The following is an 18,460-nucleotide window of genomic DNA, read 5'->3' on the forward strand; positions in this document are numbered from 1 at the left end:
CCTGTACACTATGCCAGCTACTTGGTTATGGCGCTCCATGTATGCTTTTCCTGCCAGCATCTTACACCCTGCAGTTATGTGCTGGATTGTCTCAGGGGCCTCTTTGCACAGCCTACACCTTGGGTCTTGTCTGGTGTGGTAGATCTGGGCTATTCAGATCTATTGCTCTGGTGCTCAGGGCCTGCTCCTGTGCAGCCATGATGAGTGCCTCTGTGCTGTCCTTCAATCCAGCTCGCTCTAGCCATTGGTAGGACTTCTTGATATCAGCGGTGATATTCCGGTGGTACATCCCATGTAGGGGTTTGTCCTCCCATGATGGTCCTTCCTCCAGCACGTCTTCCTCTGTTCCCCATTGCCTGAGACATTCCCTGAGCACGTCATCTGTTGGGGCCTTATCTTGGATGTACTTGTGGATCTTGGATGTTTCATCCTGGATAGTGGCTCTCACACTCACTAGTCCACGGCTGCCTTCCTTACGGCTAGCGTACAGTCTCAGGGTGCTGGATTTGGGATGGAACCCTCCATGCATGGTGAGGAGCTTTCGCGTCTTAACGTCTGTGGTCTGTATCTCTTCCTTTGGCCACCTTATTATTCCCGCAGGGTATCTGATCACTGGCAGGGAGTAGCTGTTTATTGCCTGGGCCTTGTTCTTGCCATTGAGCTGACTTCTTAGGACTTGCCTTACTCGTTGGAGGTATTTGGCCGTTGCCGTCTTCCTTGTTGCCTCTTCGAGGTTGCCATTTGCCTGTGGTATTCCAAGGTACTTGTAACCATCCTCAATGTCTGCTATTGTTCCTTCTGGGAGTGAGACCCCTTCTGTATGGACTACCTTCCCTCTCTTTGTCACCATTCGACTGCACTTCTCAAGCCCGAATGACATCCCAATGTCAGAGCTGTAGATCCTGGTGGTGTGGATCAGTGAGTCGATGTCCCGCTTCGCTCTTAGCGTATAGCTTGATGTCATCCATGTAGAGGAGGTGACTGATGGTGGCCACGTTCCTGAGTCGGTATCCATAGCCAGTCTTGTTGATTATTTGGCTGAGGGGGTTCAGTCCTATGCAGAACAGCAGTGGGGACAGAGCATCTCCTTGGTATATGCCACATTTGATGGATACTTGTGCAAGTGGCTTGCCATTGGCCTCAAGGGTGGTTTTCCACAGCCTCATCGAGTTTGCAATGAAGTGTCTTAGAGTCCTGTTGATGTTGTACATCTCTAAGCATTCAGTGATCCATGTGTGCGGCATTGAGGCGGCATATGCTTTCTTGTAATCAATCCAGGCAGTGCACAGGTTGGTGTGTCGGGCTCTGCAATATATATATATATATATATATATATATATATATATATATATATATATATATATATATATATATATATATATAGACACTGTCCGACTTATACTACATCATAAATTATTAGGATCAAGATACAATAATTGACATATGTGGCATTCCGCATTTTCAGTTGGGATGCAGATCACTTGGGTATGCAAACCAACAGATTCATAAAATGATCCTCTGTCTGTTCAGTGTGTCCTATTCTCTGTTAAAATGGCTTTCAAAAAGCACTATTGTTTACAGAAATTATCTTTTCACTTTGTACATTATCTCTTTGTCAGACATGGATTGATTTGAATCCAATAATAAAAAGCCTAGTCAACCAGACCTTTTTTGGTTTGTGTGTAAAGTTTAAAAGATTTAAAAAAATTGAAGGGACTGATGAGTGTGGAGAAATAATTTTTGGACATCAACTGGGTAGAAACATTCCTGTAAGTTGTTACTGTTGTTACTAAGGAGCAATCACTGTGCTTTCTCGTTTTTCTCCTCTCTCCTTCTGTCACTTTCAGCAGGTATTTCTGCCTCCGGAGCTGCAGAGACTGGATCTGTGGTTGTGGGCCACCTGCTGCCCTTGTGTTCCTGCTCGACAACTGCTACTACAGTTGTTGTTATTGGCACTGTTACTAACACTGTCATTATTTTTCCTATAGCTGTCATTCCTATTATTATTATGAATTTATTAATATTAACACTACAATTACATTATTACTATTTTCAAAAATTCTAGGTGGTATTTGCATTGTGCCTCCCTCTCCCCCCATCCCCCCTCCCCCAAAACCTCTCGATCTCTAAACCTGTCTCTCTAAACATCTCTCTCTGTCTCTCTCTCTCTCTCTCTCTCTCTCTCTCTCTCTCTCTCTCTCTCTCTCTCTCTCTCTCTCTCTCTCTCTCTCTCTCTCAAAACTCTCTCTCAAAACCTAACACGGCAGTGGCGGATGGTCGCAAGTTTTTCCTTGCCACTGTCGCCAAATGCTTGCTCATGGTGGGATTTGTTGGGTCTCTGTGAATAATATTATAAAGAGTACTGTCTATACCTGCTCTATAGGAAAGGTGCAATGAGATGACTTCTGTTATGAATTGGCGCTATATAAATAAAATTGAATTGAATTGAATTGAACTAGTTGATGGCACATACAGGCGCATATGCATAGGATACGTGTAAAAGAGTGCTAGGCCTCAGGATACTCATGAATGCTTAACAGTGAAACTCATTCTGATGGTGGGTTTGAGTGGAAAAATTATCATCAGCATTCTAATGCCCACACACCACTCCCATAGAAATCCATCTTCAATCTTTCAGATCTCTCCTCCCTCCATGCTCCACCCCCACCGTCTCTCCTCTAACACTCCCTCCCTCTGTATTTCACTAACACTTAAAGGAAACAGACATGGAATTCCAATAGATAGTGAAGGATCTGCTCATTATAAGTTAGTGGGGCAGCTATATGTCTCCCCAGTTGTGCAGTGCCACAATGGTTCGAGCTTGAGTTTTTGTTTTACATATATTTTTGTTTACATATATTTTTGGATTACTTGAGAAATGTTATGAGTGTTGGTATTGTATCCTGAGTTTCATTTGTGGCCATACATTTTATTTTTCCAGAATGCTATTGGCATGCTGGCTAGCAGCATGGAGGCTGAGGAAATATGTTACATATGAAATGCAACAGTGAGCCAAGACTGCTGTCATGATAGATACACAGACAGACAGGCAGATAGACAGATAGAAAGATAAAGAGAAAGATACACCACATGGCCAAAAGTATGTGGACACATTTGGGCTGTTTTCATGATTTGGGCAAGGCCATTTCATTTCAAATAAGTTCAATCATAATGCTACAAGATGCAGTGACATTTAAGATACATTAATAGTATGCTTCCAACTTTGTGTCAACAATTTGGGGAGAGCCCTAACATGCCAATGCCCATGTGCACAAAGACAGCTCCATGCGATGCTGTTGAAAGCTACTTTTTCCAAGGTAAAAATTTAACTTTCATGCACGGGGTTCATAAAGACACAATTTTCTGAGTTTGGTGTTTGATTCTTGCCTGGACAGCTCTGACCTCAACCCCATCCAACACCTAGGATGATGGAAGTTCAACTATAGATCCAGGCCTTATAGCTCAACAATGACTGCTCGACCTCACTTATTCTTCTGTAGCTGAATGGGAGCAAATCCCTGCAGTCAGGTTCCAAAACCTTGTGGAAAGCCTCCCCAGAAGATTAGAGGTTACAGCGGCATGTTAATGTCCATGGTTTTGGAATGAGCTGTTTCAACAATCAAATATGGGTGTAATGTTCAGATGTCTGTAAACTTAGTTTGTGTGTCCACACACTTGTACCATATAGTGAAGATCAATAGGTACATAATCACTGTTACATTGCACGCTAAATGTTAAGCAGTATTGCATTTGAGACATTTGAATGATTCAATTTGGAGGTAGGCTACTTGTGAGTGAATTAATAAATGAATGAATAAGTTGTGAAAATGTGCTTTTCATTTAAAAAAAACATGAGAGGAAATCTGTAAAGGATTTTGCCAAAATGGTTGCTATCCCAGAATTTTGATTATTTGAGAAATAGTGTAATTATAACTAATAATCATTCTCTTATCCCTCCATCATGCCTCTTATCCTGTACATCTCTTTATTCTTGCCATCCAAAGAGGAGAAATAGGTAAAATTAAAAGCAGCGAATACCGCCTGATACTGAAGAGGCTAACAAGAAGCTCTGTGAAATAATTAAGATGATGCATATGCTTAACAAAACTTGACAGATGAATATATGTGTAGCTCACCGATAAGTGGGAGGGCTATGTGATCTTCAAAGACGAGATTAGCATTTATTTGGCGCATTTGCTTCTTAATGGGGGAAATGTTTGCATTTTGTGGGATTAGACACCTGCTCTGTCACAAAAACAGATGCACGAGGGAAAGTGTTGCAAACATCCCTGATGATCCGTGTATGATTCAAAAACAAATACATTAATTCATGTTCAAAGGATTGCAAAAATATATACAGAATTATCATGTGTACACACATGCATTCAGAGACACAACTCTGCCAACTTGACTTGTTTACAATTCAATAGAGTCTTAACACGTGCAAAGGGTGGAAACCATGAATCTGAATTTGAAAGGGAACACTGCATTGGATTTCTGAATGTTTACAGTTGCATTTCGGTTTCTGTTATGTTTCACTTGTGATTCAGAACACATAGCGGTGGGTACCTTTGGGTCAGCACAGGAAAGTTTCTTATTAAAATGTCAAGAGCAATCACAGCATAAATGGCTGGAGTCACGGCTGAGGGGAAACAGCCTGAGCAAATCAAAAATTAAGTAATAGCTCTCATGTATGATATCTATCAGGGAGCATGGGAAGATGATTAGTGAGAGGAGAGTGGAGAAATGAAAGGGGGGAAAGAGGGACTTGCAGATCATCAACAATCTAAGGACAAACACATTAGATACCTCATCTCAGAACCTTCATTTAATGTGTCCTGCAAAATAAAACACTAACCAGGGGAATCCACTTTTAGAAACAAGGAAAGGGTGCATAAATTGTGCTTTTACACTGAAGTGTTCCCAAAGGAGAACTGGCACTGGCAGATACTGCTCATGACACACTGAATATTGATCACGTGCATCTACTGCAGTTTCTTTGAATAATGATGGGATTCTGATAATCTATTCAAAATATGAGTGTACCCTTTGAAGTAGTATTAAATTTTAAGTAACCAAACTTATTCACCAGTTCCACTGACTACAATCGCTTCCAGTATGACTTATACCTGTTGTTTATTATATCAAGATGTCCCATAGTATTAAAAAAGGTGCCTGTTGTCATGTGTGGTGATATAAGAAAATTTACAAACCAAATCATTGTTTGTGGTGGCAGGCAGAAGTAACAATATATTGGTGGCAGGCAGACAAAACCCACTGATTATGAGACTGTTTAATGCCAATAGAGGTAACAGAGCATTCACTGGGTAGTGACACATCAGCAAGACACCCTTCTCAACATCCAGGGCTGCTTCATTTTTACTGGGCGACCAAGCCTTTAGGAAAGTGTTTCTCAACCTTTTTTTTTGCCATGGCACACATGAGTTAAAAAAATTCCAGGGTGCCCCACTAACCATTAACCACAAAATAATTATAAAATACTACACACATTTGGAACTGTTAATGTGTGTATAATTTACTGGAATAGTGAAACTTGCGCTTGTCTTGATAAACTTGGAAATGATGACAAGCACATACGTCATTGAATATAATCTGGCGTTTTGCAGAATCTTCCCATATCAACATTCTGTCTGACAATTGGCTGGTGTGAGCAAGCTTAGTCTGTGGTGATGTAGTTTGGATTTAGCAAGCTGGGCCGCTTACCAGACTAAAACATTTTGTAGTATAATGTAATTTGTGTGTATGGTGTATGTAATTGTGATTTAGTTCTAAACATGCATTAGCTGAGTTTTTGGCCACTTTGGCAGCGGAAATAAGCTGTAAAAACAACACTGACATATTATCACCTTATAAAGTTGATATGGCAAACTTGTTACAAACAGTTGCCTATTTACACAACGAGCAGATACAGAGCAACAGAGTGATCCCTTTCTTGTACAAGTAGTCATGTGAACTATTGCTAACATAAATATATTGATGAAAGCCGCTTTAAGTTGAATTTCTTTTTCATTCTTATTAGTCAAGCTATCAACACGTGATGTCTCCATAAATGGCTGTGTATTCTCTAGTGCCAGAGATAACAGGGTATTTGCAGTAATATAGCTAATGAAACTTTAATGCATGGCCTCAAAACATTTTGCAGGAAAAGAGCGAAAGGATTCACAGATAATCTTGAATTGTTAGTCTAAACAAAGAGGAACAGCTGACAAGATTTGCGGCAGCTGTTCCTCTGTAACATGATAACCCTCAACAATTAAAAACAGCTGTACTAATCAACAAACTAATGGCAGAAATGGAAATGATTTCGACATCCCAAAGCAGAAAGAGAGGGAAAGATAGAGAGAAAAAGAATATGTGAGGCCGTTGTGCTATAGGGAATCCTGGAATCAGCCATCAGTCAAAATACAGCCCAGAGAGATGACATGACAGATGCATTCATTACAGACAGGGGATAGAACACATGGCTCATTTCCAACAACTTTGTCGGGTTGGTTAACTAGTGAATACTAATTAAAGGGAGGGAAGAAATTTAAATCCTATGCTATGTTATAGTTCAAAGGTTTGAACATGATATTTTTATTTTATTCATTTTAAATTCCTGCCCTCCTCGATGTCCACCGGTCCTGCTGCCAAGTCCGCCTCTCACTCCCTTTTTATCTCTAGTAAAAAGGTCTCCTTCTTTGTTGCACTTGCACTGTTGATTACAGTCATGGTTTTAAAAGCAAAAAGAAATTTTAAATGTACAAAAAATAACACTGATAAAAAAGTGGTTGTAGTGCTTGTTCTTCATCAGCTGTGAAACTCTCAAAAAGAGCCACAGACTAAAGCATACTCATTTCTGATGGCAGCTATGGATGTGCTGTAACTTTTTTGTGTGAATTTAGTCATTTTATCTATTGAGTAAGTATGCATATTTCACCTATCCTCTGTTATTATGAAATTGAACAAACTACTCCATGTTCTTGTCTGTTAGAGAGGCCAACTGAGCCAAGAGTCCTCACCTAAACAACCACGCTTTCCATGTTTCAAAGACAGCACTTTATTCACACAAAAAGGTTCATACTCTAATTGCATCAGTCTATTTTGAAAAAGATAGATAGATACATTCTTTATTTACAGAGCCTCACATAAATATATAGGTAAGTAAATACAGTATACACCGTAACATAACTACATGAAAGACATCAGATATATCCACATTTATACACACATAGCACCTACACACATGATAGTTATCGCTGTGATTTGTTGAGTGATGCTATGGCAGAGGGGACAAAACTCCTGCCATAGTGTAGGCCAGGTTGCCAAATGCAACTATTACTGACATTCATGTGAAAAGGCAAGTGAGTGATGGCCTATGCAACTACCAGTCTTAGACTTTCAAGATAGTAACATGATCACAGGGGCACAAGCTATACCTAAGAGGCAGCTGCTCTCAAGTGATATAAGGCCCCATCTACTTATGTATTAAGTAAGCAGGGCCTTAATTCAAATGCATTAATTTACCTGTTAATGCGTTTATGCAGAAGACTAATGTAGGCTTGATGACCAGCCTGACTTGGTAAAGCAAAATCTAGGGGGTTGAGAGACTTGAAGAGTGGATGATGCTTAAGAACAGACGAAGTCAAGGGAGAAAGCACAATCTGGAGCATTTTTAAAATAAGTCAGAAAATGATTGAGACTTTTTAAAACCTATTGTTGTTTATCTCAAGAATGAAATCAGTTGTGGCAGAGACAAAATATAGCTGGTGGTTTTGTGATGAAACAGGCAAGTAAATGTATTTACATGCACATTTAATAATATAAAGAATTACAGAAAATGTATTCCTGATTTGGTATGACTGAAAAAAATGAACTTTAAAAATGGCCTTTTTACTAAACAACTTCCAGTTTGGATTGCTAATTTTCAAGCTTGAGTTGGTGGGCTAATTACTGAGCTACAGAATGCGAGGATCACTCATTAGCTCGCCTTGACATTTTATTCCTCATCTTCATCACTGAATTAAATTTGTATTAGCTGATGTGATTGACATTTCTTTAAATCAAGTGGACTTTGTTAATTGAAACAATGACAAAGCATTATAACCCTAATTCTATGGGCATGTGGGCTTCGCTCCATAATGGGGCTATATAGGCTCAACCACTGATCTGTAGGCATACTGAAAATTTGCATGTAAATGCTTAACAAATGAGGATAAGACTACTCAATACTATGTGGGGCTAAGGGGCTCTACACCAGCAGGTGAGTTGTTTAAGGATAGTAGTTCAGGACAATCAGTATTTTGTCAGGAGTAGTAGTTTGTGCAGCTTTATTTGAGTAAGTTCTGTGGATTTAATGTGTAGGAGTTTGAGACTTTCAAAGTTCAAATTTTCACCTTTAATGCCTGCACTAGTCACCAGAACACAGTATCAAAATATGCTCTCCCTCCAAGTTTCACCAAAATTACAACAGTGGTATAAATTTTCCTGTTTGAGTTGATCTTTAAGTATAAAGTAGCACAATTCTATCGCCAGACAAGAAAGTCAGTATTAAGCATTTTTCCCCCCATTTTTAATTCTAGGTTTCTGCAATATCTGCGCATGGCAAATGCTGTATGTTTAAAGTTATGGAAAGATCATGGTTATGACAAATAAACCAGGGTTAAGGTTAAGCAACTAAAACTCTTGGTTAAGGTTAAGTAAAGATCGTGGTTGCAGTAAATAAAAAGGCAACAGTTAACATTCGGAAAACTCGCTACATGCCCATCCACCTCCCCGACCCCTACACCCAAGCTATGAAAGCAAGTGATTTCTTATGCAAAAAAGGTAGTATTAAATCACAGTTATTATTATATTATTATCACTGTTAATATTGGATTAACAACAGTATAACTGACTTAAAGTAAATCAGAATGCCACTTTTATTTCACTTTCATTTCATCATTCACCTTTAAACTGCTTTCATGTGCGATACAAGAAGCCACACAAGTAACATTTTGGTTGCTTGGGTAGTATGAAAGATAATGAAATAAATTTCAAAAGATCAAAAATCATCAAAAGAAAGGTTACACTCTTCAGTGGAGCAGCCTACTGGAACTGAGCTGGGTGCTCTGATCTGACGCCACTGGTTCTCACTATAGCACTTAGTCAGTCTAGACATAGTTAGTGTCCATGACATACTTCTCAATCATCTTTAGAAGTGGGCTTCAGTTTCTGACACAGTCCTACACTGTTTTAAATCTGACCTTGCCAATTGAAAATGTATGCTGCAACAGGTATTGCATCCTCCTCTGCCAATTTTACTTACGGTGTGCCACAAGGATCAGACTAAGGCTCTTTATTGCTATCCAAATGGTCTTCCTCTTGTCAATATTACACACACATCTATGCTTTTACTACTGTTTGTACAACTGACTGTAATTATATTAATTCATTTCTGAGCCAGAAATACCTCTCTCCTGACTGCAGTTTGTGCAAATTGCGGTAAGACTTTTAACCAATTGATGGAATAGGATCGTATCACCTCTATTTTAGTCTCCATTCACTGGCTACTGGTTCATTTTAGAATTAACTTTAATTGTTTTGTGTTTACCAGGGTCTACATCCACCCTCGAGATAGTTTTGTCCATATTTTTTTTAAATAGCTTACAGTTTTTCACTGTATGTAATGCTTCTATATATGCCTGTATAATTACTTCAAAATATTGTATCTAATGTATGTCCTGTCTTATGTTTTGTTGATTACTGATTAAGTGTTGTTTTGAAAGGCACAATATATAATACATTATTAGTATTTCATTATTATTAGAATTACAATGATGGGAAATTATCACTGCCGCCATCATTACGGCCTACATCCTAGACCAGAGGGTCAGCATGAAAGAAGCCCTGCTGCTGCCAGCACCAGATGTACAGCAGGATAGCAGAGAGTCACCTGCTGCTAAAAGGCTGGTACGGCATAAGGAGCATTGACTTATGGAGATGAAGTTAAGGCAAAGACCTTGTCTTTGCCTTAAACTTCAGTTAAACTGCAGCTTGTTGTCTTGATGTAATGTTGTAATGCAGGTGATAAAAAGTGTATACGGAGTTGTTTGTTACCTTTTTTTGGCTGGTAAAAACATACTGTGTTAATTTCAGTGTGCTGCCACACTGAGGAGCATGGTCAAGCCTTCAAAGAGCCTAGGGTGTAGGCTGTTAACTTTAGTTTTGTTTTTCTCTTCCTTTTAAATGTTTCACATTATACTTGCTATTGTGTAGGAAGGAATAGCAATAGGTTTCCAGTAGGGGTGTGCCATATTATATTGTTCACGATAATACTGATATAATTTTTAATATGATTAAAAAAAAGCCATATTGTGATAACGATATTCCGACAACAAGCATGGCTGAAAGCGACAGTAATATTGCTACCGGCTCCACGGTGGAGGAGTTGGTTCCATGCTCGGTAGATAAACACACAGAGAGAGAGTCTCCTACTTACTCCTGCTGTTGTTTAGTAAAGGCTTGTAAATGCACATGTTGGTACTGATGTGATTTGGTAGGGCGACCATGTTGGTTTTGATCGTTTCGATAGGATATATCATTAACAACAAGCCTCCTCCACACGCGGCTCACCTGCTGCTGTGAATACTACAATAAGGTGGAGGATTAAGTAGAATTAAAATGGTAAAATAATAAATAACTTACTAGAAATAGGGTAATGTATTCCTTCAAATATTATATATAATATTATCAATAGATATATATTAATATTTTCAGGATTTTGTCATATCATCAAGAATATCGTTATCGCAGAAATACCCTGAAATATCGTCATATTATTTCAGGGCCATATCGCCCACCCCTAGTTGCCAGACTGTAATTTTGAGTCATGAAGGTTGGTTCAACAATTGCTTGCACATCCCTGAGCTATCTTGGATGGAAAATATCCTTTTATTGTCATGTTGGTAATCAAATATTCTTTTGATAGTCGTATGATGCCCTGCATTGTCTCCATCAGACTGGGTAGTGTTGTGGAAATTTACATTTACTATAAGAACAAAATGGGGGTGGGAACGACATGCTTGACATCTACCGAATTTGCCCTGGATAACAGACAGCTTAGCATTGTCGTGTATGTAGACACAACAGCATGAAAGGAAAAAAAACAATGCTGCATTTCTCTGGCAGTGTTGTCAAGCTTGTTCAGTCTTACCCGCTCCCATTTATCAAACGCTGTCTGTCATTTGTGCTTGTCTGCTCTAATATTTGATCCCTCCTTTTCACAATGGAGACAGTGGAGACTGAAATGCTCAAATGCACAATTGTGCTCCTCCCTTCAGGTAGGTCTTGTGTCTCTACACGGCGCCACTGACTTGTTAAATTCAAAACATTTTGACATAATTACAGTATCACAGCTCTATGTAATGCCTACATGTGTGCTGCGAGTTTGCCCTCCCATCTAAACTCAAGCTCAAACAGGCCGCCCATTCTGTCAAGTCAAACCCTGAGTTTATAGAACATCCTGTCAGAGTGAGAACCGCCTGCCAGCTTGTCCCCAACGGGAGCGAGAGTTATAGCCTCCCATCTGGAATGATCCCCTGGTCTTAAGAGGTCAGAGAGGACACAAATGCAGCTACTCTGTTCAGGTAGTTGCTATTGTCAATTCTGCCAGAGTGCCTCTCCTGCAAAAAAAATATCCTGCACTGCATGACAGGAGAGGGTTGTTTGGGAGTGAAACTGTATTCAGGGACCGCAACTGGTGTCCTGATGGTTTATGAATGGTTTTGCTTTTTTCTGGGCCAAGATGCCTGCTCAAATGTACTCCAATCTTTACTAGAAGATATGTAATACAAGTCATTTGAGTTTTAATGAATTAGAACTGAAAGAGTACCTTAGAAGCATGCTTGTATGATTGTATTTCGTGCTCATTAAGTGTGTGCTCATTAAGTGTCTCTTTTTTTCAGGTATGATGTCAACATTTCTTTGTTTGTTTTTTTTCGGTGGAAAGCCAGACTGATCTTGTCTTCAGTGAAAATTGAAAAATAAATCAATATTTTTTTTTGAGTTCTTCGTGTATCAGAGCATGAATCATCTACTTTTTCATCACTAATGGAGGACAACTTTTGGAATTTGGAAGGTAATTTGACTGCAGGTTCCTATTCCAACTCTTTGGAGTTTGAGAATCACAAGTAGAGCAGGGATCAATGTCACTGAATGCCTGAAATATGTTTGACTGTTCACTAAAATGTTTGTCCCAGAGTATTTAGGTTACCATGTCTACCTACATACAAATAAAATGCGAGCTTGGAATACTAAGAGCATATGATAAAAAATGAATAATACTGACATAGCAATTTAAGCAGTGCTCTAATATGTGATCAAACTGGATACTGACAGTTCAAACAGCATCAAACATAGCAGCACAGTGTGTGTGATAGCACCTGTACCTCACAGCAAGAACATTCTGGAATGTGATACTGTGATTTTTATTTATTGTGTTTAAGGTCCAGTGTGTAACATTTAGGATGATTTATTGGCAGAAATGGAATATATTATTTATAAGTATGTTTTCATTACTGTATAATCACCTGAATGTTTGTTTTCATTATAATAATATAAGGTAATAATAAGACATTTTTATCTACACAGGGAGTGGGTCCCCTTCCATGGAGGTTGCCATGTTGCACCGCCGTGTTTCTACAGTAGCCAAGAACAGACAAACCAATCACTGGCTCTAGTTAGGACCTTAGGTTGCGTTTTTCACAAGTTTCATGGGCACCGTAGTTTCTCCTAAACGCTTGGAAGAGGAGGGTAAAGCAAGCAGTATTCAAATGGTTCCAATCTGCAATTTCAGTCCCCAACAAATACACTACTTACTCCTGTTTAAGAAGCGTTTGCTAAAAACTACTGTTTTTGGAAAGTATTCAGCCTTTTTAAAAAATGTAAGTATATACAGTATTTGTGACCTGTTTTCAGTAGGAACGCATGGGCTTGGGGATAATTGCCACAGTGTAGGAAAGTTGCAAATTATTTAGAGATGGACAAACACATTATTGGTTTTGGTCTGTTCATAGGAATGGATAACATTTAAAAAATATAGAATATTGTCAGCCTTAACCTGTAAAGTGATGTTTAGGTGGAAAAATTGTTTTTCACGGTTTCATTTCAGAGAAGGTAGATACAGTGTTTAAAAGGGAGATTGAGATGTAGCATGAAACATGTACTCACCTGTCTGCGCAGGTCCCTGGTCTTTTTGGTCATCTTATCAATGGCTGAGTTCAATGGGTCACCTTTCTCTTTCCTGCCAGTCTGTGAAAGGAAACAAAAATACCATGTTAATGCAGTTTTAGTACATGCCATTGCAATCGTGTCTGTTTGACTCCCAACATTGCACCATATATTTTATTTCACAGTGTACATTTTCTTGTTGAAGTGACTTAAACAAAGCTTATGGGGTATATTTAGTCTAGATTGGCAATTATGAAAATACACTTCATCACAGAACATGTGTTGACATAACAAGTGTTCCATGATTAGACCGGAGTCAGTGAAAACATGACTCAAACCGTTTTGGTATGTTATCTAGCAACTAGCCTATCTGGCAAGTATCAATTTAGTTGTCGCCAATTCCCCTGTGTGCTACACTTCCAGTCACTGCCAACTCCTACTGGTGGCTTTAGGAGGGTGTTGACTACCATGTGCTTCACCTGATACACACGGAGTAACCAGCTGCTTCTTTTCACCTGACAGCGGGGAGTTCCACTGGGGGAGCAGCACGGAGCTTCTTGCTATTTCAAAATCCCCTGCTCTCCAGTTAACACACATCCCGACCGACCAGTAGGAGTCGCTAAGGCAGATACTAGAACAGGATCTCTTGCTGTCTTTCATACAGAAATATTTCCAATTGTGTTCATTGAAATGCCTGGCCAATGCCTTTCCGCTATGCCACCTGGGCGCCCCAATTACCACTTACAAGCTCTACTGTTCTTGCTCAGAAACTATGGAGAAGAGTGGGGTTATTTATACTACTCCAGTTATTAGATTTCCACTTGTACTATCGAACTTGGGACGGAAGCTTGGCCTGAAGGTTAGAAAGATGCTGTCAGTGTCTTGGAGTGAACCATTTCTGCTCCAGGACACACATAAATGATCCTGTTCTCTGATCCCTCTGACGAAATGCTTACATGTGTGTCTCAGGCAGTGGAAAGTGGTAAAATCGTAATGATCTGAATGTACTGTATATGAATAATGGTCAACAAATGTAATGTATTGTCAATAATTTACTAAACAGATATTTGCTTAACACTTAATAGGTTGCCACAGCATGATTAGGGATGTCCAAATTTCTCTGCAAGGACTCTGGGTATTACATACATGTTACAGTCTCTCTGACTGTTAGAACAAGACAGAGGTTTAAATGACAGCAGATAACTAGCTGGTTGTTTAAAAAAATGTGGAATTTTGGGTATTGATTACTAGGTTATAATTGATTAGGGAGATTTGTTTTTAAATTATATGTTCAGTATATACTTTTTGTGACCAAACCCTTTGTTTTTTACAAACAAAGTAAAGTAAGAAACAGTAAGAGTAAAAGAGTAAAATTAATGGACAACAACAGCAACAACAATATTAGAACTGGAAAGAAGTGTGGGAATTGGAACACAGCTAAAGAGTGTACTCCATGTTAGAAGTGAAGAATGTACTACATTTACTGCTATATTGCTAAACCTCCCTCGGGTGCTCTCAATCAGCTGCTGCATGAAGTCAAATGCCACCACACTTTTAAAAAAAAATTTAAAAGGTCTATAAATAATCATTCATGTTAATTACTCTGTTCTTTTATTTTGACAACTGACAAATGAAAAAGTGTGGCTCATCTCTCTTTTGAAACTGGTGTTATACATAAATATAAAATGTATCCTTTTCATAACGAAGAAGTGGTTTCTGGATGGTACAATTCACGCTGTATGCAAATGCTGTGCTTTATTTTAACAAGTTAACACAAAAAGACAAGCAACCAAATCTGCTAATTCAATATCTTCGGGTAGTTGTGGCTTCTTTTATTAAAATATTTTTGCAGAGAAATTGGTTAGCAGGATGATCAACAGATTGTAAGACACAGTGATCTTCTGTCAAAGCAATACCAGCATACAAAATTAGTTTAGTCGTTGCCAGGCAACCATCTGACAGTCCTGCCCAGCATAGCATGAAGGCAAACCAAAATACTCATCAGCCTTTGCAGAAAAACACATACCTGGTGACATGGACTCCCAATCATTCATGCCTGTCTCCAATGAGGATTTCTCTGAGACAAAGTGACCACAACAGGGCTTAAAGTAAAGGGGCTATTAGGTTGTTATCCTGTTTAATGAGACCCAAAATGTGGTTGCTTATCTCTGTGTTGCTGCCTTATTGTCCGCCCCTTTCGATAATTGAGAATGCCTCATATCTATGTGTCACAAAGAACTAAATGAGACCCCATTAAACACCCACCTCATAGTAAACTCACCCCACGGTTAACATTGATTGTTACTTTCAATGCCTTGGTCACTATCAGGTTGTAAAATTACTGTTTCCACATTAGTTCTGAATATGCCTCCTAACACACAGAGAGAACAGCAGAGAGGGAGGGCTACTGCTGTAAACTCAGGCCCACAACATGGTGACATTGACTGCCTGAGCTCTTTCTTTGAGGTCCTATTTGGCTCAGAAGTATGTGAGCTGTAGTAAAGAACTTTATTGTAGTTGGGATGCAAGCCCACTCCAAGCCCACTTTCTCTTTACCTGTCTTACAAAAGACTTGACATTCAAGGAGATGCCAACTTGAGGACAAACAACCACAATCTTTTAGCAATTTCTTTCATTTGGATTTGTCACACTCCAAGCTCAACATGTGTTGTAATGTGGGTACGTGCTGTGGGGAATTCACATGTGTGCAAGGTCACTGACGTGAAAGTGCTGCTCAATGAAAAGAGCCTGTAGCCATAAAAACAGATGTGACTCCCTTTTCTGTCTAATGTATTGCTGGCTTGCCCTTGGCCAAGGCTCATATAGCACGAGTTTTCTTTCATATGGATGTTAAACATTAGGAATGAGCCATTTGTCTCCTAGCCCATACTACAGTTAGTCACCCCCTCTTCTAATAGCAATCACATAATGCAGTCATTTTATGTGGAGCAATGCACCAAACTGAAAGGAAGAAATCTGGCATTCATAATGTAAAACAATATGTTTGAGATTCAATCCCATATTCAGCTAAGGAAAACCCTAACCTTTCTGCTGTTCTGTGTGCATGTAGTTATATTATATTTATTTCTGAAACATACAGAAAATGGTTTTTAGTCAATTGTTGATTGCCATAGGGGGAGGAAAAGACATGAAGATAGCGTTCAGTTACCTTCCATTATGTGCCACTCACTCATACAAGCACTCACACTTTGATGTGCACACACAGACGAGCTCTTCTATGCCAAAGCAGAGGACATGACAACATTAGTCATTGTGCTGCATAAAGAGCCTAATGTGCCATTAAGGCACCAGAGGGACGCACGGGATTAAAGATGCTCACCGCCAAAAAAAATAAAAAGGGGCTTAACTGGAACCTTTCTGAGGACACTTCAAACATGTTCACATGATTTTATGTATAACCGACAACCTTAATTGAACTGAGAGAAAGAGAAAATGGTCAGGCTGTCGATGACTCAAACAACTTCTCTCATTATTCATATCATGAATAGACACACTGATAAACAAAATTGGTTTGTGTGTGTGTGTGTGTGTGTGTGTGTGTGTGTGTGTGTGTGTGTGTGTGTGTGTGTGTTTTTTTTTTTCATTTTCTGGAATCAGAAATCCCAGCTGTTTTATTTCTCAAAACTCTTTAATCTGAGTTAAGGAGATTAAAACAGCACAGTGATGTCAGTCTAAAGGGACAAAATCCAGCACTTGTTATTTTGAGCTCCTATTGACAACTGAGCAGTAGTTATTGGTGAGAGCATTTTCCCATAGCTACTACAGCTCTTTGTGTAATCTTTAAGATCAATGCAGGATGCTTTTGACAGTTACAGTAAGTCAAGAAGGCTACCATTACTAAAAATATCCTCCCCTTATTCTGTGATTAATCTTCTGCTTGACATATGTCAAAAGTCCTTCAACACGCAATGAAAAATGTATTGCTCATATTGGGTTTCCTGCAAAACATAAAACTCCCAATTAAAAACACTACGCATGAATCCCCCATCCCAAACTTTATATACAAGACAGTCCACAATGATGAATCATAGGTTAGTCAATGCCTCAGGCTCATATTCAGCCCGGGTTGGTCAAAACTGTGGTCCATGATGTGTGTGTATGTATGTGCATGTGCGGGTGTGTGTGAGAAACAAAGTGAGAGAGACAAACTGAGTCACATTATTGTATTTATGTGTCTACTGTGTTTATCTGGGAAATTATTTGACTTCTCTCCATTCCCATCCAGGTGTGCCCTGTATGTGTGAGCAATTGTGTTCTCCAATTCACAGCCATTAAAAGCTTGACAACACAGTTGGCTTTTGATTCAATTGTCTCCTATACAGCAACATTGATTGCTTAGTTTTTGACTGCCACATAATGGAATGTGCATGTTTGGTTTTTCTGGTAAACACAAGTCCCTGTGGTGTTTTGCAGACAATGTTCCCAACTGTCCCCATCCATTTTTTTCCACCCCCCGGTGTGCACTCATTCATTCTCAGCTAGGGAGAGGAAGATAGAGGAGGGCGCCTGAAAATAAGCATCTAGTGTGTGGGGTAATGGAAGCAGTAGCAGTGGAGTTATTCTTGCCCACTCAGGAGACAGCTGGTGGACGGTGCATGCTGGTGGAACGGCTGAGGGCCCTGAGCGTGTTCCCTCTCTCAGGCCCTCCCAGAGTAAGTTGTGTAATTCAGTAGTGCACTGCAGCGCAAACTGCTTCACTGCATTTCTGACCTCAACCGCTGTAATGGTGAAATAAGACATACAGTAGTGTCTGCGCAAGCTGGATAATGCACAGAAGAATGTGGCACTTGGTTTCAGGTATCTCGATTTTCCATTTTCCAGTTATTTTGAAATGTAAAATAAGAGCTTGGGCTTAAGTATTATTTCAGTGACATTAAATAAAGAGGTGTATTACATTTGTAGATGAATGTTTTTTAGTAGGGCTGGGAAACAACACATTTTACCTTGTGGTTCTTTGATTTCTTAATCCAAACTGTTTCTGGCAACAAAGGAATGAACAGACTTAATGAAAATGCAGGCGATCAATATTTTTCTGATGCATTCACAAGAAAAGGTGACTGCATTCACTCATTAATTTAACTAAATTCTGTTTTTTATCACCATGTCTCTGTACCTTTCTTGAAACTAATGCAATAAAAATGACAATGGCAAGAAAACACTGAAACCGAGGGATGGTGAGAGGAGTGAGGAATGAATCTGGTAATTGATAGGCAATAACATGGCAAATCAA

At 39.3% G+C, this 18,460-nt stretch overlaps 1 protein-coding gene across 3 annotated transcripts in view; it reads right to left on the minus strand.

The window, feature by feature from the left end:
• ctnna2 (catenin (cadherin-associated protein), alpha 2) overlaps positions 1-18,460 on the minus strand; it is a 305,218-nt gene that overhangs the window by 77,536 nt on the left and 209,222 nt on the right. For all 3 annotated transcript variants that reach the window (XM_044189180.1, XM_044189183.1, XM_044189181.1), the window contains exon 8: positions 13,210-13,290. In XM_044189180.1, coding sequence (XP_044045115.1) covers positions 13,210-13,290 — 81 coding nt within the window. The remainder of the gene's footprint in view (positions 1-13,209; positions 13,291-18,460) is intronic.

This window comes from Siniperca chuatsi, linkage group LG3 (genome assembly GCF_020085105.1).
Source record: "Siniperca chuatsi isolate FFG_IHB_CAS linkage group LG3, ASM2008510v1, whole genome shotgun sequence".
Lineage (NCBI taxonomy): Eukaryota > Metazoa > Chordata > Actinopteri > Centrarchiformes > Sinipercidae > Siniperca > Siniperca chuatsi.